The sequence below is a fragment of the Epinephelus fuscoguttatus genome, linkage group LG12, assembly GCF_011397635.1.
Source record: "Epinephelus fuscoguttatus linkage group LG12, E.fuscoguttatus.final_Chr_v1".
Classification (NCBI taxonomy): domain Eukaryota; kingdom Metazoa; phylum Chordata; class Actinopteri; order Perciformes; family Serranidae; genus Epinephelus; species Epinephelus fuscoguttatus.
In genome coordinates this window covers 22,395,027-22,415,294 of record NC_064763.1, presented here as the reverse complement: position 1 = coordinate 22,415,294, position 20,268 = coordinate 22,395,027, and the positions used below count along the sequence as shown (strand labels likewise).

Sequence of the window (20,268 nt, the reverse complement as noted above, 5' to 3'; positions counted from 1 at the left end):
TGAAAATGTTTTACGAGAAAGAAAATGCAGTCAACACATTTGTTAGAGCTGAAGGATTCACACAGTTTGTTTTGGTGAGTAACAACGAATACAAACAACTTTTGTTTGTTTACAGGAAAATTCCAGAGAGCTCCATTTAGTCATCAGTTTCATCCGTCACTCAGAAAGAACACATCTGGGTTTGATGATGAGATGTTTTTCACAACAGACAATCTGACACACCAAACAATCTTCTATAAATCACTTACCTACCTTTTATTTACCAATATATTAAAGTGTTTTCTCCAGTGTGTCAAATTATAGCATCCTGATGAGATGCATCTTCTTGTAAATTATTCTGTCACAAATAAATGACCCAAGGAGTTGTAGTAACATTATTAGCAACAGCGGACGTCAGCCCTGAACCTTATTAATAACATTTTGTTGGGTTGATTCAGTCAGTTTAACTTTGAGAATATTAACTGTATCGCTTTTTGACACAGTGTTTGAGTTACCAAAGGGTTAGACCCAACAAAGTACAGTATGGTATCTTTAAGAGTCATGTTTTTTTCCACTGCTGAGTGCTTATTAGAGAGCATAACTAACAAAGAGGCACAATTTATTAGAGATTATTATCTTAGGATTCTGAGAAAAGTTATCATGAAAAAAATGTCTGTCCTTGTGTCTCAGAATAAACAAGATAATCTAGTAAAGTTCTCATTTAATAAGTTGCATTTATCTGATTTTTCAGAGTTCAGAAAAGCAAAGAAAAAAGAGCAGATTGTTTTTCCATTAATACTTTTTCCAAATTTTAAGATAATAAGGTTTTTACTTCTGAAAAATGAGCAGTTTTTATTTTCATAAAAAAAATCTGGTTAATCCAAAAACAAAGCAAGTGAATGCATTATGCCTCCACAGTAATGGATGCAGGTCTTCTTTTGAGTATAATTTTTTATATATTTATTTTTTTCAGTCTGTCAACAGTGAAGAGAATCTTCAAATAACTGTAAACAATTTCTCATCTATTTTAATCTTGCAAAGAAAAACGATTCTTTAGATGCACTTTTTTCAAATTCAAATATACAGCTTGCTGACTCTCATTACATGAGCAACTTTTTTTTTTCAATAGCTCAGCCCTGCAGAAATGGAACCAGCTCAACTGGTACTGCTTGACAAATTATCTCAAGTATTTTTGAAGGGCTGAACCAGCTCTCAGAGGTGCTGTGATCCAAGGCTGCAACTAACAACTTCTTTCATTATCAACAAATCTGTTGACTATTTTCTCGACTAATCATTTGGTCTTACATTTAAAAACTTGCTACCATCAAATGTTTGCTGTTTTTTCTCAAACTAAAACGGCTCACCTATTACTGAGATAACTGCATGTGAATTTTCTTTCGATCAACTAATCCAGGGCTCAACAGTACGGAATAAAATGCCATATCAGCATCATCTCTGTTAAGATATGCACGTGTAGTACCAAATGACAATAAAGTTCATCTTTGTTGTTAATTGATAACCTCTAATAAATATAAAAATATGTGTAGGGGAAAGTGAAAATTGATTTCAGGAAGTAGATTTACTGTATGACCCACTTGCCCGAACAGGCAACTGGAAAAAAAAGTTTATGTTGAACGGTGCCAACAAATAAATGACTAATTGTTGCAGCTCTATTGGGATCTTGTATCAGTGAAAGGGTTCAGTTATATCAGAATTAATATATAAACATATACCCTGTCAAATTAGCTTGTTAAAAAATGCCATACAATATTTAAGTTTGTTAAGTTTATTAAGTGTGAAAATGTTTCGGAAGGAGTCTCAGTTTCCTAGTTCAGCCTATAAGGGTCAGTCTATATCTTTTACCTTACCTTTAATAATTAGGAAAAACATAACAGTTTTAGAGCATTAATTCCAGATTACCCATGTACAGATTGTTTGTGAGAATATTAAAATCACTAAAGTCACTCAAGAAAATATTTTCCCTAACAAACCCGTGTCATGTGTGTCGTCGCGCTTACAAGCAACTAGGCCGTTGTAAAAGGTGTTTTTGTCAGGGGAAATTGAGACTTTCCTTCGCTGTTATCTGCTGTTATCTTATTATATACCAAAGTTTATGACTGAATAACTGAAACATATAAAAGACTATCAACATCCTTTGACGCTACTGTTTTGTTTTTGTGAACACAGTGACCTGACCTTGATCTTTGTTCCTGTTTTTCCAGGGAACTCCTGGCACATACCTGCCGTCCCACGCTGTCTATGGGCCAGAGGGGACTAAGAGCACCGTGGGCTCCATCTCTCTGGGTCTGCCTCGGCACCAGGATCCTAACAAACCTGGTAGGAAAGCACACCATCACATCACTAGGAGTAGGCTCCTCTGCAGCTTTAGACATTAAGTCCCAACCCCACCTAGTTTAACGACACCTCTGAGGGATAACTGTGTTGTGAAGGCCATAAGGTTTCACTTCGCTACACCATGACATTTACTGAAGCGAGCTTTTATTATATAATGGATTTTTGCACGTCAGTGTTCAAACATATTGAAATAGATGGATCAGTAATGGCACACTTAAAATATCCTGCATGTTTTTTGCCCATTGTTGTGATGACATAAAAGTGAAGTTGTCAGAATTCATCTATCCATCCATAAAGACAGACAGAACACAGCAATTTGAATAACATTTTAAAAAAGCTACAGAGTTTTTAACTGTTTATGAAACAGTCTCAAATTGATGCCTATACTTGACCTACATAAGCAAACAAGTCCATCAGTGAGAAGATACTGATATAAGATATTATAATTATTTATACATACTTATTCTTAATGCCTGTGCCCGGGTCTGATTCCCCACCAAATTAGACTTAACTATTTACGGCAAGCAGACAGGAAGAGTTTATGTTTACATTTTCCCAGGCAAAGTTTGGCAGTGAAAGTAGTATTAAAAATAAGTTGTGTCTTTCTTTCACTTGCTTCCAAAACACATGTGACAACCAGGTCAAGATCTTTGAGACATGAAGAGGTGGTACTCATGGAAACACTACCACTTTTGTCCACAGGGGCCGCCAAAATCAACACAAATCCAAAGTCGCTTGTAGTTTCTTTAATTTAAGATCACATGAATACTGTCAGCCTGGGTTGTGTTCGCGTTTTGGGAAGGGCTCACTGTCCTTGAACCTGAACTGCTGCTGTTACTGCTCTAGTCTTGAAGCTGTAATCATTGTATTGAATTTTAATTATGCATTTACACTTCATGGTAGGGCATGGTTCTACTTCTAGACTCGCTCTGTTTGGGTTTTCCTTTTAGTAAACGTAGTGTGTATAGTACCTGGTACTCTGTCTTTGTTACCACTTCAGTCAAGGTTCCAAGCGAGCTGAGTCGATACTAGAAGGTGGAGTTAAACTGATTGGTCAGAGAGAATCGTTACCACCATGACACAGGACCTCCAGCACAAACCCATCATTTTTAAATAGCCTAACTACCGTCAGTATTGACCGCAATATTTTTATTAACTTGACCCAGATTTTAAAAAATGGCAGCCTCTTAAATTGCCCCGTACAAGTATGTGCAGACATTCTGTTTGTGGTTGCCAATGAAAGGATTCAACAAGTGTTACTTTGATGATGATGTCACATCAGTTTCTTGTGGCATCCCTGTGACAATCAGCTAAGAATCCCGCCTATAATGACTGGGTGTTGTCTGCAGGGGAAAACAAAATGGAGAAAATGACTTAGCCCCAGTGAGTGAGTCAAGTCGAACCATGCAGGGTCGATGTACCATGCCAGTCATCGGCCATTGAGCCCAACATTTTGATTTTGATGTAAGAGCCCCAGCTCCTCCCATCCATTTCTTGGTCTGTCCACACTGATTTATCTACCAGAAGAAATGTAGGCTGCTTTTTGGATGTACTGGTACCATAGTTAATTGTCTAAATTTGTCGCTGCCATCTTGAAGATTTGCCACCATCACTGATCAGTTTCCGCTTGTGACAAAGCAGCATGCCAAGTACATTATTGACCACCTTCATCACGACAAGATGACACCAACCACTCATGACTCAACTCTCTTTCTTATCTCTCCAGGAGCTGCAGTTCCTTCCATGCAGGATGGCAGAGGCAACCCAGCGAAGATGGGCGAGGGTCTGGCTATGAGTGGATCAATCACTCAGGTAATAATGAAATGATATTTCTTTTTAGGGTAGTTATGATCGAAACCTAAATAGATAAATGACAGCCTTTAATTGGTCACATATCTGAGGGGTATGTGTTTTTGCTTATATCTTTGCTCTTTTCTGGAAAATCCATAGGGCACCCCTGCCCTGCCCCAGTCCAGCATTGCTGCCGACCTCCTGAAGGGCACAATCACAAAGTTGGCCACAGAGGATCTGAGCAGCCCAGACAAGGCGAGGGGAGAGCAGCTGTCTAAAGGTCACGTCATCTATGAAGGCAAGAGTGGTCACATCCTCTCCTATGATGGTAAGTGCTGTGATCATTGATAAACCAAATGATTAATGAGTATTCCTTTACCAAGCACACAAACGTGATTGGTATTTTTCATGTCCGAAAGCTATAAAGAACCCCAGAGAAAACACCCGCAGCCCCAGAACAGGCCATGAGCTGAAACGCACTTACGACATGATGGAGGGACCCATGGGCAGGGGACACCCTGGCAGGGAAGGAGCTCCATTTGAAGGTATTGTTTGTGTGTTAATGAGCACTATGCGCCCTGGATTATTTGCTCTGTATCAGGAGAATGATAGTTTGGGTTGTTTGTTCCTCAGGGTTGATTAGCAGAGCCTTGCCCAGAGAAGGTCTACATGGAGACTCTAAGGAAAGACCACTGATCACAGGATCCATCATGCAAGGTAGCTAATCGTGCCACATTGACAGAAATCACTCACTGTTACTATTGGCATCGAATAATGTAAAACACTTAAAATCTTTCCAGGGACACCTAGAACTGCTGCAGGGAGTTATGAAGATGCCATGAAATATGGAAAACAGATAAAGCGGGAGAGCCCGCCAATCCGCTCCTTCGAAGGGGGTATCGGCAAGGGCAAGCCCTACGAGGTCAATACTATCAAAGAGATGGGACGCTCCATTCACGAAATCCCCAGACAAGATCAGTCTGGCCAAGACATCTGCAAGACACCTGACATGTCGGACAGGAGGGTGATGGAGGGCTCCATGTCTCAGGTAAGACCATTTTCAAGGACAGACCCGAACTTTTTGCACTTACTACCACCATGCCAGAACTTCAGTAGTCGATACCAATACCAGTGAAATTGCACAATTCTAAGTACCCGATTTAATGCCGTGGTTTACTATAAATCCTATGTACCTAAACATCTCTGCTACAACCCATGCAGTCTGTGTTGTGGTGAAGTCGAGCACTAAGAATTAGACAGAGTTGACAGTTCAGTGTGTCGATGATGATCGACCTGTTGTTGCTTTCATTTCACCCTCTAGATTCACCCTCTCAACCAGTCCGCAATCAAGCACAATGTCAAGTCCCTAATCACCAGTCCCAGTAAGCTCCCTCACAGCATGCCCCAGCTCGAAGCCATGGAACGAGCCAAATACGAGGACAGCAAGTCGGTACGCCACACTGTGGTCAACTCCACTGGCTCTGTCCTGCGCTCCACACATCAGGAGGCCGGCAAATCCCAGCTTAGCCCGAGCATGTACGAGGACGCCAATGCTCGTAGGACCCCTGTCAACTACAGCACCAATCCTGCGTCCAGAGGATCACCCATGCTGGGACGTGCACCAGAGGGTATATTTATCATTTTATTCACAAACTGTGGAACATCATGTTCTCAGCCATTCATTACATTTCCAGTGCTATAATTACAACAATTATATAGGACTGGCTGTGACTTTTGTTGCAAAGAAACACTCATAGCTGCAAGCACGTAAGTCTTCTTGCTTTACGTCAGCACTTCTAATGTACAATAATCAGTTAATGACCACATAAAACCTCCACAGGGGTTTAAAAGACAAACATCACTGTTTATTTAGGAAGTTTCCTTGTGACATATCTGCATGCTGACTATTAAACAGAGATGGTGTAGATTAGGCTAAGGAAGATAAAGGAAGTTTTAGGGCTGTACCCAAATATTCGGATATTCGAATATTCGTTTCTATGGGTAGGTATTCCTTATGAAAATTTGGTATTCGATATTTGCTTTTTTATTTACTTTTTACATATTTTTTGGTACTAAATGTAGTCTTTGTTGTTGGTAAATGTAGGTTATCAATAAAAATCAAAACTTTTAAATTGCATTGTTAAAAATGTGAAAATATAGTATCGCCTACCAACGGAGCTTGTGCGCACGGCGCGCTTGAGCGCATCCGTCTGAGGCTGTGGATCAATGCCAAGTTTTACCACTTTATCACTATTCCCTCTCACTTGTAGCGGTTTTTTGTTATCTTTTGAATTTAATATGAATTATGGAGCCGTTGTTGTCAACGTTTGTTTCCCCAGCTTTGTACAATAAATTATTGTTTAAAGTTTCAACACGTTTTTTTTTTTGTTTTGTTTTTTTTTTTTTGGAGTGCGTGACACAAGTGTGTTTTGAAAACGGCCACAGACTGTCACCTGCTCAACGCATCAGTACCTTCAGATGTCATGACAGTAATAGATTATAGATTATAATAATAATGTCAAAATATCATTTACAGACCGATTTAACAGACGATCACTGCTGCCCGACCCGCAGGTCCATTTGCAGGTTCCGCAGGTTACGGGTTGACCTGCGCATCACTCCTCAGCTCAGTCTATAAGGCTGTACACAACAGTAGACATTATATTCTATTCAGGCTGGCAGAACCAGCAGCGCATCGGCTCTACAGTGCACGACACTGCTGATTAACCATTTTATTGCAGCACAGAATGTCTGCCAGCAACCAATTACTTGCAGAGGCTTCCTACAACTTGTTTCAATGGTTCCAATTTAATCAGAAGACAAATTAAACAGGATGACTAGCCAATGTGAAAATCAAAAGAAAGCACAGAATAATGTACTGAAGGATAGACTGTTGTGCCATCACATTTTTTTTGTGGTTTGAGAGCAAAGATCTGGTCGCCGCTGTGCAAAACTCCGCAATACAGTTAGGTCCGGAAAAACCCCAGAGTCCGCAGTTTCATTGTTAATGAGGTTTTTACAGGGAGCCTATAAAGAAAACTGATTCCATTTATAGAAGCGTGTCTGTTAATTAATTGGTTAAATATCCTGATATAATAACACTAGTGCCACCCAACTACACTGTGTTCAGGCTCAGAAATAATAAAATGTTTTGGTTGATGCTAAAAAATGTGTGCTATCCTACTTTTTTCCAAGTAGAGACTTGATCAGGAATCATTAAAGGAACTGATAAAGGACCAGATCGATGAGCATAAGTGATAATGGCATTGGTATCAATAAAAATTCCATTCCTCTTTCCTCTTTCCTCTTTCCAAAGGTGTAATGAGCTCTGCAAAATCTGCTGCACATGAACGAAAGAGTGCCATGACCCCGACACAGAGGGACAGCGTCCCAGCCAAGTCCCCAGTGTCGGGTGGTGACCCTGTAGCCTCGCACAGCCCCTTCGACCCCCATCACCGGCCTGTTGTACCTGGGGAGGTGTACCGACCCCACCTGCCTCCGCATCTCGACCCCAGCCTCTTCCACAGAGTGCTGGATCCTGGTACGGTGTTTAAATCCTCTCCTTTGTTACCACCATAACTACAAACAGACTTGATACTGACGAAAACAACTCGGGCCCTCTAATTCATAAGCATGACATGTCCGGGATCTTTTTCAGCTGTTGACGTCAGCAGTTGCGATCATTATCTGCGAGCCGTCTGTTCAAGTTTTGTTTTGTTTTCTCTCTCCTGCTGTCTACAGCAGCGTTCATGTTCCCCAGGCAGCCGTCCCCGACAGGCTACCACAACACCTACCAGCTGTACACCATGGAGAACACACGGCAGACAATCCTCAACGACTATATCACTTCCCAGCAGATGCAAGTCATTCGACCTGACATGACACGAGGGTTGTCACCACGGGAACAGCCCGTTGCTATCCCTTATGCAGCTGGAGCTCGAGGTATGGACCTCTGCCAGCTCACCTGCCACAACAGGCGGGGGAGAGGCTGTAGTATGCAGACTGTGTGCTTGTGTGAAGTAGTGGCTACCTTTTCCAGACGCCCAGAAGCAAATGACCTGGTCAAATTTAGCTGCTCTTTATATTGGGGCTGCAAATGATTCGGCTACTGCTCAATTCATCGATTGGGTACAGTCATCTAAATCTCCATTTGCTGAGTGGTTGCCTCTTACAAGTTGACCACTATTCCACTCCGTTTGCAGCCCTGTTGCTAACTTATCAATCTGTATTTGGGAGCACTAACAGATGAAGGTGATGGGTTACAGCTAAGGTGTTCATACATTCAGAAATTGATGGATCGGTTCTTGTTGCTCACCGTTGGCCCTTTGCTTCTGTCTGTAAAAGGGATTATTGATCTAGCCCAGATGCCTCCAACTATCCTGTTGCCTCACCCTGGGGGAACAGGTACTCCCACTTTGGAACGCATCGCCTACCTCCCCGGAGCTCAGCCCCCTTTCCCTCCTAGGGCTTTCAACCCAACCTCCATATCGCCAGGTGAGGACCCCTCCCTTCCCCATCCCTACACGTGTTCCCTTATCTTCCCTGCTGCCACGATCTCCATGTTCCCTCACACCTCTGTCAGAGTGCAGCCCTGACCTGGCCTGAGGTGTCAAAGGTCAGTTCTGCCTGTCCAGTGATGGATCAAGTTTCTGCAATCACACTGGGAGGGATTTCTCACAACACTGTCGAAATGTTGCATGTTGAAGTGATGGTTGGTGTTGTTTTTTTTTTTTTTGAATTGGGGTTGTATGAGGTACTTATCCATAGTCAGTGTAATATTTTCATTGCTTCACCTGACCATCACACAGCCCTTTTCAGTGGGGAACTGAAGCCTTTTTCAAAGCCACCAGACTCCTTTTCACTAAAACAGTAATTTCAACTTGCAGAACACAGGAGCTGCTGGTCTATCTCTGCCTCGATGGGTTTGTTTGTTTTTGTTATTGTCAACTAACCCTTAAAAACACCAAAGAAACAAACTAACCAGCAACTCCAGTGTTTTGCGAGGTAAAATTGCTGGTTTCATCAAAGGAGTCTAGTGGCTTTGAAGAGAGCGATATAATAGCTTCAGGTACCTGTTGGAAGGGGCTGTCTGACTCCAAGGTAAAGCAGTGAAAGTATTCTGATACTGATTTACTGCTGCCCCCCTTCTAAAGCAGTGTGCTGCTTAGCTTAGAGGTGTTACTTCTACCTGCTTCTCTAAACTGGAGGCGTGCCGACTGCTATCCACTGTAGGTAATACACTGACAATGGATAAATACCTCATACAACCCCACTTGAAAAAAAATTCCAAATTATCCCTTTAATAGAGTGATTTTCTTTTTCACCCAAAGAAATTGTGTTCCTCAGGAGATCATTTCAGGGGCACAAAAATGTGAAATAGATTGTTTTGACCCCGCTCATCTTTGAATGGTTAGGTTCATGTTTGCAGCTGAATATCTGAAATGCCTCGTACTGGCCGCCACAATTACTTGAAATAACATCAAAATTGCAATATGGCCGAGTGCAATATTCACATCACAGGAGCTGCAGTGTTTTTTTTTTGTTTTGTTTTGTTTTTAAGGTAAAATGTGTCACAACATACAATTATGAATAAAGCATTGTGGTGCTATGGAGATGCCACAGCCTACAAATCATATTCCAGACACAAGGTAACACACTGGTTGCAGAAATCACATCGTCATTATTATTATTTATTTTACTTTTTTCAGTGAAAATGGATTGCAAAAATGATGATATTCACTAAAATTGCGACTCATATCGCTGTCAAAGTAATTGCAATATTAGATTTTTTGTCTTATTATCTAAATTCAAAACTCTTGTAACACAGAAATTATTGTCCTAAAACACTTTTGATGACATTTGATAGATCTATCGTTTTCATTTCCATACTGAAATGCAATATTCAATTAAGATCAAGATTGCCTTAAAAATACTTTGACGCAGTTTAAAGGTATTATGAATATTTTAAGTTTATATGGATCTAAAGCAGCAGCACTGTAATGAACCCTGGGTGGTCTGTTGCACTCATGGTTTGTCTGAAATGGTAAATATGGTGTTATTATTGGTAAATAAATGGCTTAATGAATAAATTGAGATACATAGAATAATATTAAAAATATATGTAGTTATTAATGAATTGATAAAATGTGACATAAATTGATATTACAGTTTGAATTTGCTTCTTCATGTATTTACCTTTGTGTTCATTCAGAATCAGAATCAGAAATACTTTATTGATATTCCCCTATTTATTACCTTTTCTATCTAATTTTATTTATTATATAATTTTTTTGAATGTATTTATTTATTGGTGATCAGTTGTAAATTTTATTTTTTAAACGTATTTATTTATCAAGTCATTTATTTATTTTTGATTTTGCAGGCTTCCATCCTCCATATAATCTTACCATGACTGTGCTATGATAAATCTGTAAGTCGCAGGCAAGGCCACATGGTTCAGATCTCCAAAGGAAGCCTGATTCATCCAGCTGAGACCCTTTGAGTCGTGTGTTTGTATAAATCCTGTGTGTGTGTGTGTGATGTCTGTCGTTGTTGTCCTCAGGCCACCCAGCCCACCTTGCTGCTGCAGCTGCTGCCAGTGCAGAGAGGGAACGGGAGAGGGAGCGTGACCACCGGGAGCAGCAGGAGAAGGAGAGAGAAAAGGAGAGGGAAAGGGAGCAGCGAGAGAGGGAGAGGGAACGGGAACGAGAGCGGGAAATGCGAGAACGAGAGCGGGAGAGAACTAATGAATACATCCGTGGAGGTGAGGTCTTACGTTGTTTAAAAAGTTGTGTTAAAGCTGTCTGCTGTCGTGAGTGTTAGCACATGCTCTTGGACACTTTGTTTTGAAATCCACTGTGACAATGTTTTGTGTATCAGGTGTCCAAGAGCAGCCAGGCCGACCAGGGAGTCGAGGTTATCTGCACCCTCCTTCTCCCTCGCTCAGGACGCAGGATGTAGTGGTTCAGCAGCGACCGAGCATCTTCCAGGGCAAGAGTGTCATCACGTCTCTAATGTAAGTTTGAACCTGGTCTAACACTGCACATACATCAGTTCACTGGACATGTTCCCTTTCAATTGTGAAGAGAATTTTAAGCTCATTTTTAAAAAGTCACAAGTTGGCGGTATAGGCTGCGCATTACTCATGGCTGTCAATGCCAGTGAACAGAGAGGAAGAGGTAGAGGTTTCAAACCAGAAACAAAACAAGTCACCTTGGCCATCTGGCTTTCTACAAGAGAAACACAGAAAGAGGTCTTTAGGACTTTGTTTCAGTTGGCAAGTTTTTGTTTCGTGCTGTCCAGAGGCAAAGACAAATCATGTCGTTATGGGAATATTCGGGAAGACATGCCAGCGGAAACAGCTGATTAGTCATGTTAGTTAAATTGTCACTACATCAGAACTTATTCTGCAAAGGATTTTCTATATCAGCTTTTTTGACAAAAGGAAAAGCCACCTGGAGCGAGTGTCAGAACTTTCAAATCTTGCCTTCCTTAAAGCCTTTCCGTTGCAATACTTCAAAATGCAAATAAGACATAGCAACACCTGCGAGCTAGTTCAGGTGGTCAACTCAAGCTGCACTGATTCATACACACACGTCATACGTCACTCCCCATATCTCACCTACAAATCACACCCTCCCAATTTGGCGGTCTATTTAAGCTACAAAATCTCCCCAGCTCTCTCTTTGCGTTGTCTATGCAGCTGCTGTCCTGCATCAGTACTGCTGCTCACTCTTTCAGCTCCACCTGCAGGCTCTGGCTAAGGGGGACAATATTTAATCATCACTTCCCAATATCTCATGTAAACATATCTGCGGAGAGCGATGAGGCCGGAGTCTAGACGCCAAAGATGCGCTTATGAAAACACATACATGTCTGTTCATATGTGCATTGAGGTTGTCCCTCAGTTTATATGCATGTTTAGGTTTTGGGCAGCAGTGTGTGTGCGTGTGTCAGTTATCTCTATATTAACAGTCTGAGCATTAGTCGTACAAACCAGATGTCTTTTAACCGTTTCCATCCTTCAGGAAACGTGGTTGATGCCTTCATTTCTTTATTTCCTCTTCAGGCCTCATTCAGCAGCAGCGACAGCAGCAGCACAGAGTAGCTCTCGCTACAGCACTGCAGCTGATGCTCTGGCTGCTCTGGTGGACGCTGCAGCCTCTGCGCCGCAAATGGATGTGGCCAAGGTGAAGGAGGGAAAACATGAACGGGACGAGGAAATGGCGGCGGCTCGACGAGCAGCCAGCCTCTCCGAACAGCAGCAGCAGCAGGAGGCAGAGAGGCGATCCATGCAGTCACCATATGGTGCTATGTCTCTGCCAGGGGGTAAACCCCATCCAGTGTACTCTGAGGGCCCCGGAGTTAAGGATAAGGGTCCTCAAACCTCGAAGTCCCGCATTGAAGAGGAGCTTCGGACTCGTGGAAAGACAACCATCACGGCTGCTAACTTCATCGATGTCATCATCACGCGGCAGATAGCTTCTGACAAAGACTCACGAGAGCGAGGGTCTCAGAGCTCTGACTCGTCAAGCAGCTGTGAGTGTGCGGGCAGCACATAAGTGTACTGCAACACAGTGACCTCATCAGTTAGCTGAGAGGTCAAACACACATATATGGAGGATGAAAAATGACATCAATAATAAATTGTGTAAATACAGGAATAAATGGATAAAAGAATAAATAAATGCTAAAATAAAAATACAAAAAATACAGAAATACATTTTTTTATTAAAAAAACAACAAATTTTTATCACCCTTTTATTTATGAAGTGTTATTTATTTATGCATTCATATATATTTCAACGGCTATTTATTTATTTATTTATTGTTTTTTATTTATGCATTTTTTATTTTCTCTGTTTATTAGGGCTTTTTTAAATTCTCTTATTAATTTATGTCCTTATTTATTTATTTATTTATTTATTTATTTATACATTTATTTATTTCCTTATTTTATTCATACATTTATTTCATTATATTCTTCTTCAATTATTCCTGTATTTATTTGTATTTTTATTTATTTACTTACTAATTTTCATATTAGGTTTTTTATTTCTGTATTTATTTGGGCTTTTATGTATTTATATATATTATAAAGTCCTACGTTTATTCATACATCCCTATTCTTTTATTTCTGTGTTAATGATACGTTTATTTATTTCCCTATTTATTCCTCTATTTTTTTTGTATATTTGTTCATTTATTTATTTATCTATTTATTCCTATATTTATTCATACATTTATTTATTGATACGTATTGACAGTCATTTGTCATCCACCATACACATATGAGTTAAACCTTAAATATAATTTTGACACAGAGTAGATCGTGACCAAACCTTAAGATTGTGTCCTTTTTCTGAGCATAGATGGTAACTCTTATTTATACTTGTTCAGTGTCATCCAGTCGATACGACAACACCGGTGGAGGAGCCATTGAGGTGATTAGTCCTGCTAGTTCCCCAGTCCAACCCCAACAGGACAAACCCGAGGAAGGGCAACAACAGGCAGCAGGTATGAACGCACCAACTCAGTTTGAGCATATAATATTTTGGAGTAAACTGTTATAATGTTTTAGCTTATTCAAAGATTGTTTCAAATATGACATGTAACAGATTTGGCTGTGAAGGCTAAATTTAGCTTCTTGGCAAGTGGAGTAAACATACCATAACTTACATGACTTCACCCACTGACCTCGTAATTTGAGACTGTCAGACACCATTCCTCTGCACCAGTCTGGTCACGAGACTCCACTTGATGTTATTTCTGTCATCTGCAAACAAATGTAGAGCATGTGCTGTTGGGATTCGGTGTATTTGCTCCTCCCTGTCCTGTCGCTCTCTCCAAAACAACGCTCTGTTCCTTGTCAACCTTCACCAGCTGGCATGCGGGCCTATGACATGAGTCGTTACCGGCCATCAGGGGAGCCACCACAGCCCAGTCCCCAGCAGCCCCCCTCGTCCCAGTCTGACAGCTACTCCCAGGTCCCCAAGACTCACCGAGTCATGACCCTGGCAGACCACATTTCGGTAGGACATGCTAGAGAATCTGTTTTTTTTTTTGTTTGTTTGTTTGTTTGTTTTTTTTGTTATTAATTTTTTTACTGTAAATTGTAATTTTATTCATTTTTTAAATTATTTATCACTTGTGTTTTTTGTGTCACTGGTGCGTCTCTATTTAATTATTTTTTATGTTTATTCATGTATTTTTTTACTTAATAATTATTTGTTTGTTTTCTTTTTCATTTTTGTTTTATTTTTTGTTAATTATCTTTTTACTATTACTATTTTATTTCTATTTATTTATATATTTATTATTATTTCATAATATATAATTATTTAATATGTATATTTTTTCATTATTTTTATTACTATCTGTCTCAATATCTTATCCATCATTATACATTTTTAATATATATATATATATATATATATATATATTTTAATTGACTTCTACTTATATTATTTATTTCCCTATTACTATCTCTTTTTTAATTTCATTTTTATTTTATATATGTATTTATTTTCATTATTATTATTATTATTATTAAGTCTTTTTTACTTTTTTTTTTTTTTTTAGCACTATATCTCTCCATGTATAGCGTTTCTCACTTGTGTCTATTTATTTGTCTGGAAATTGGCATTGAAACTTAACTAACACTAAAGACACTACTAGACACTAAACTACTAATTCATGTATGTCCTGAAAATGTCAAACAAAGGAGGGAAAAGGGAAAAGAAATGCCAAAATAATTTTAAAAAAGTAATACTAGGACATACATATATTAGAATTACCATGTACATGAACCCATCATCGCTAACTAACCTGTCCTTGCGGTCTCTCCCCACCTTGCAGCACATCATAACGCAGGACTTCGCACGCAATCAGGACCCACCTGTCTCCTCCTCAGCTTCGGCCACATTCCAGAGTGTGGGGCCACCCGTGTCCTCATCAGGGCGAGCCAAGGTGCCCAGCCGCTACAGTCCTGAGAATCAGGTCCAGGCCCCACACCACCAGAGACCCTCCAGCAGAGTTTCCCCAGAAAATGCCCCTGACAAACCCAGAGCCAGGTGCGTGGCCTAACCCTGAAATAATAAGAGTGAGTCTAATTTATGACTTGTCATGTGTCTAACATTTGTTTCTCTGCTCGCTGTGTTAGGCCTGGTAAATCTCCAGAGAGAGGCGGCAGGCAGATGGAGAACTATGAGCCCATCTCTCCACCACAGAGCTACCAAGGCATGGACAAACAGGATGCTGGCGGACCCCCACCCCAGAGGCGAGAGGCTGACAACTCCGAGATCAGGTATGAGATCTTCACAGTTTGGATACATAATGTGCCGCATTTCCACTGCATGGTTTTGATAAACTCAGCTCACTTTTGGTACAAGGTCCTTGGCTCTATTTCACACTCTACTGCAGATAGTACCCCGTTAGCATAGGCGGGATTCCCATCTGATCGCCATAGCGATGCTGTGTTAAACTGACTCTATTAAACGATCCGTAGCACATGATCTAAAGTGCATTGCACAGTGCATTTAGCAAACAGCGATATCACTCAAACTCAGTTCTCTCTTAGCACTCTGACATTTGATGTCTGACTGTATTACACTGTAAATTAGTTTCTTGTTTGGATGCCAGCCGGCCGAACCTTCCTCCCTGTCAGCAGTTATTTGATATCCTGGTGGAATTCAAAGTGCCAAGAGCTTGTTCCCTGGGTTTCCCCTTCGCTGTTTGACTCTTTACCCTTTTGTCTGGTTCAAGGAGTGACTCGCGGTCCCCAGGGAGCGTCAGCTACCTGCCGTCCTTCTTCACCAAGCTGGAGAACACCTCGCCGATGGTGCAATCCAAGAAGCAGGAGATCTTTCGTAAGTTGAACTCCACCTCTGGTGTCGGTGATTCTGATGTTGGTAAGTGGGTCTTCTCTTGTCCTCTCCCTTCATACTAACATGCACGCGTCAGGTGATGGAGCTAACTGTTGTTACATGTGTGTGCATGCGAGACATTTGTGTGTAATTCATTTATTCCTTCTGATGTTTCACTCTCATTAGCCGTGTGATAACGTTGGAGCAACCTTACTTACTGTGTCATGTTTAACTCGTCATGTCACACATTTAGTTTTTTCAACAGCTAAAAATTGTTTTTCAGGAAACGCACAACCAGGCACAGAGATCTTCAACTTGCCTGCTGTTACCAGCTCCAGTAAGTAGCAGCTAAACTCACTCAGACACTTCACAGTTCAGTCTAGTTGAAGTTTTTTTTTTTTCTCACTGTGTTTTGTTGTGATTTTTAGGCAGCATCAACCCCAGGAATCACTCATTTAGTGATCCAGCTAGTAACCTGGGCCTGGAGGACATCATCCGCAAAGCCTTGATGGGCAACTTGGAGGAGAGACAGGACGAACACCAGGGAGGACTCGGGGCACAGTGTGCCATCAACAACACACCCGGCTCAGGCAGCGATGCCCGCCAGGAGGCCAACCCGTCACCCAGTATGGGTAGGTGCAGATTACATTCCCAAAATGTCCAGAAGGGATGTTATGTTTAACATTGTTGCTGATTTACACACTCTGTCCTGTTTGAATCTGCAGGGAAGCAGAAGCAGGGCAAAGCCAACAGCCGGAAATCCAAGTCGCCTAACCTAGGTCAGGCCTACGCTGGAGGGGAGCGTCCCTCTTCAGTGTCCTCCGTCCACTCCGAGGGAGATTATCACAGACAGGCTCAAGCCCAACCCCAGTGGAGCTGGGAAGACCGACCTTCATCCACAGGTGAGCTGTCCAGCCTCTACTGTCAGGGTCTATAAGGACTGTAATGGGCTGTGTATTCATAGGGGTCAGTCCAGCGCACACAGAATACATGATGTGTAGATTGTAAGACAGTATGTGGGGGTTTGTTTCTAACGGCGTTAGAAGTGTTTGTCTCGCCGTTCTGTACGCTGTTATCAACATATGCTGAGCTTAGAAAAACAAGTGGATTGCCATGCGAGTCAGTCACATTATGGTGAGTGCAAATGAAACCACAGAGCTCGAGGACCTGCCTGTGCGTTCCAGGTTAGCTACAGCAGCAACAGAAAGAGAGTTGTGTATAAGACGGGGACGATTTGTCAACTCTGCTCCACCTTTGTAGGGGATGTGAATGGAAACACATCTAACATGCGCTAACACACATTTAACGGCACCAGGATGATCAGTGTTTGGGGCCTTTGAATGATAGGATATAGCCAAGTAGGGCTGGGTGGTGTATCGATTTTTTTCAATATCGGTATATTTTCAGGCAAGATATAGATTTAGACAACACCGTTTGTATCGACATAGGGTCAAGCTGCGCCACATAACGCATACCAGTGTTCATCTCTCCTCTGTCACACTCTCTGCACAGCTCCAACCCCTCACTCACTCACAGTTTCTCCATCAAAACGCAGAGAGACACAGAGCTTCTCCTCTGTTTAATCATTTAATCTGTCCACTCATTAGTCTACAGTGTGACATCGGTCTATATGTTGCACAAGCTACGCTAACTCAGTCTGTGTGATGAATAAAGTTACCGCAGCAGCACATGTACCATACTGTGGGCCTTTTCCTCTGCAACTTCTAGCCGCGTACAGTCTAGCCATGCTGTGCCGATTTGTGTTTCAGTTATCAGTTTAGATGCACGCTGTCAGGCCGAGCTGCGCACCGACTCCTTCCCCGGAGTAGGTCCAAAAGCCAAGCCGCCTGCACTCAAGCGGCTATTTATACAATAACTTCATTTATTGCTGTACTGATGTTAGAGTTAGTGTTTGTTGCTTCAAAAGCTGCTAATACCGCTCTGCAAGCTGCGGCCTGCATTGTATGTCATCAATCTAAATGCAGTCCCTAATTGGCTGCTTACGTTGTCAACTACGATGTGAATCCCTTACTGGTCTTGATTTTAGTTTCTTGAAAGTGTTTGGGGCGGCACCGAGACCAAACTGATACAGGGAGCAAAACAAAATGTTGAGGTCACATCGTCAGGATGGTCTTGGCTATCTTGATATCTTTTCTGCTGTGCTTTTCTTTTCACTCTGCTGTGTTGAACTCGCATTGAACCGTGCCTTTGTGTACCGTTACACCCCTGGTGTCTCCAAAAACTGTCACTTGGTAAAGTCAAAGATAGAAGTACCTGAAGAAAACTAATATTTTCACTTTTTCTTCTCCTTCTCTGTCCAGGATCCATGCAGTTCCCTTACAACCCTCTGACCATGCGCATACTGAGCAACACGCCACCCACCTCCATAGCTTCCCCCTCCATACAGAGCCAGCAGCAACAGCAGCAGCAACAGCAGCAGCCTCCAGCTGGAGCCCCGCAGCGCGTGTGGCAGTCCCTACTGTCAGAGCAATACGAGACCCTGTCTGACAGCGACGACTGAGCCCTGCGCGCTACATCACCAGAAGAGAGGCCTGCGCTGAGTCTTTCCACCCCCCTCTCCCAGAACTATCCTCGCTCACTGGCGAGTGCGTCGAGTAGATTGGGGTGGTGTCCTTTTTTTCTTTTTGTTTTCTCGGTGCTATAGCGCCCCCTGGCTGTGAGCTGAGAGTACAAGCAGCAGCCTGTGACAGGCAGGGCTCTCCAGAACGAGACTGACTTTGGTCTGGAAGCACTCACCCAGCCTGTTGGGGAAATAAAACTCGACGGAGGGGACGACATGAGCTATAGTAAAGATGAAGAACTTCATATGTAAAAAGAAACGACATAAGAGACTATTTCTGATTTTTTTTTTTTTTTTTTTTTTTTTGGATTTCTGTAAAGATATACCTTGTCTTTAAGAAAATCATTGTATGTAAATAGAGTAACCTTTTGCAGTGTTTTTCTTAACTTGATTATTTCTTATTTTAATGTCGCTTTTAAATTGATCCACTTTAAACGGGAAGAGTCGGGGTGTAATCTTTAGTATCGCAGTTGGTCTCTCCCAGATCACCCCACCTGACTCCCACACGTGACCTGACACCCACTCAAATATTTTTACCACAGCGACGCTGAGAGAGACTGGACCTTTTTGGTTTGTACTTGACCAGGTGAGTGGAGCACAGAGATCGTTCCACCCACCTGTGCGCCATCCACCAAGCACCACCAGAGCCTGAACATTGTGGACATTCGAGGATGAAACATTTCAAACAGCAGTGATATTTGATGCCTGTCTTCGCCACACAGTGGAGGTGATGCATGGATTGTAACTATCAGTCGGTAGAGGTAACTTCTCACCCCGTTCAAGACGAAGAAATGTCTTCAAAACAAGTTGAGAACACTGGTGTCATAGCAGAAAGTCTGATATAAGCTTGCCAGAAAAAGATATCCTTATGACTACTCCTGGACCCCGTCGGAATTATGAAAGTGAGCCAATGTTTTATTTTTTTTTTGTTTTTTTTTTCAATAGAGCTGACCATGGTGTGTCACATGTAGCTGTGTCTCTCTGCAGTTTCCAACCTGTCCAGAATGATCTGCTCTGCAATGTTGTCATGGTAAAAAAAAATATATATAGTATGTCAGGTTTTGCCATGCCTTGTGACTTGAGAAAGAAAGGCAGCTTTAACTAATTTTCTCAGAGATATACGTTGGTGTTTGATGTTTGTATTTGTTTCTTTAGTCCCTCTTCTTTTTTTCATTTTTTTTTTTTTTTTTTTTTTTTTTTTTTTGATACTGTCCTGACAAAAATCTGAACTCTGTAAATTGTCTTTCCATTACTCAAAAGACAAAACTAACCAAACATAAAGAATGGTCTGCACCATTGTTGCACTTTTTTTGCTTTGTAGCTTTTGACAAAAAAAAGCATACTACCTGCTGTGTAACTTATTCAACCTCCAGCACAGGAGTATACTAAGATGTGCTTTAACTTTTTCCCACCACTCACAGAAATCTGGATGTTTTGACTTCCTGTCTTTTCTTGTAGCTGGTACATCTTTTTTTTTTTTTTTTTTTTTTTTTTTGTAGTGTGACTCTTTGCATCACAGTTACAGTTTTAAGTGTTTGGTACAGTTAAATGTTTTAGGAGTTTGCTGTCATGGTGATTCAAAACCATGACCACTTAATCTCTGCTTTCATTGTGTCAATCAACAGGCTTTGAATATGAATTATTATAGGTCAACTTCATAAATGGCAGTAACGTTCCTTTGCAAGTATGTGAAAAAAA

At 41.4% G+C, this 20,268-nt stretch overlaps 1 protein-coding gene across 4 annotated transcripts in view; it reads left to right on the top strand.

The window, feature by feature from the left end:
- The window catches only part of ncor1 (nuclear receptor corepressor 1), an 82,538-nt gene extending 62,764 nt beyond the window's left edge, over positions 1–19,774 (top strand). For 2 of the 4 annotated variants that reach the window (XM_049591442.1, XM_049591439.1), the window contains 22 exons: positions 2,202–2,316; positions 4,061–4,146; positions 4,285–4,453; positions 4,545–4,670; positions 4,759–4,842; positions 4,926–5,173; positions 5,447–5,753; positions 7,442–7,666; positions 7,867–8,067; positions 8,470–8,619; positions 10,688–10,888; positions 11,005–11,140; positions 12,194–12,663; positions 13,525–13,641; positions 14,008–14,156; positions 14,983–15,197; positions 15,287–15,430; positions 15,889–16,034; positions 16,273–16,326; positions 16,418–16,621; positions 16,715–16,891; positions 18,311–19,774. In XM_049591442.1, the coding sequence (XP_049447399.1) occupies positions 2,202–2,316; positions 4,061–4,146; positions 4,285–4,453; positions 4,545–4,670; positions 4,759–4,842; positions 4,926–5,173; positions 5,447–5,753; positions 7,442–7,666; positions 7,867–8,067; positions 8,470–8,619; positions 10,688–10,888; positions 11,005–11,140; positions 12,194–12,663; positions 13,525–13,641; positions 14,008–14,156; positions 14,983–15,197; positions 15,287–15,430; positions 15,889–16,034; positions 16,273–16,326; positions 16,418–16,621; positions 16,715–16,891; positions 18,311–18,510 (3,924 nt within the window). In that variant the 3' untranslated portion in view covers positions 18,511–19,774. The remainder of the gene's footprint in view (positions 1–2,201; positions 2,317–4,060; positions 4,147–4,284; positions 4,454–4,544; positions 4,671–4,758; positions 4,843–4,925; positions 5,174–5,446; positions 5,754–7,441; positions 7,667–7,866; positions 8,068–8,469; positions 8,620–10,687; positions 10,889–11,004; positions 11,141–12,193; positions 12,664–13,524; positions 13,642–14,007; positions 14,157–14,982; positions 15,198–15,286; positions 15,431–15,888; positions 16,035–16,272; positions 16,327–16,417; positions 16,622–16,714; positions 16,892–18,310) is intronic. The other 2 variants (XM_049591440.1, XM_049591441.1) reach the window with 2 other exon arrangements.
- The last annotated feature ends 494 nt before the right edge of the window (positions 19,775–20,268 follow it).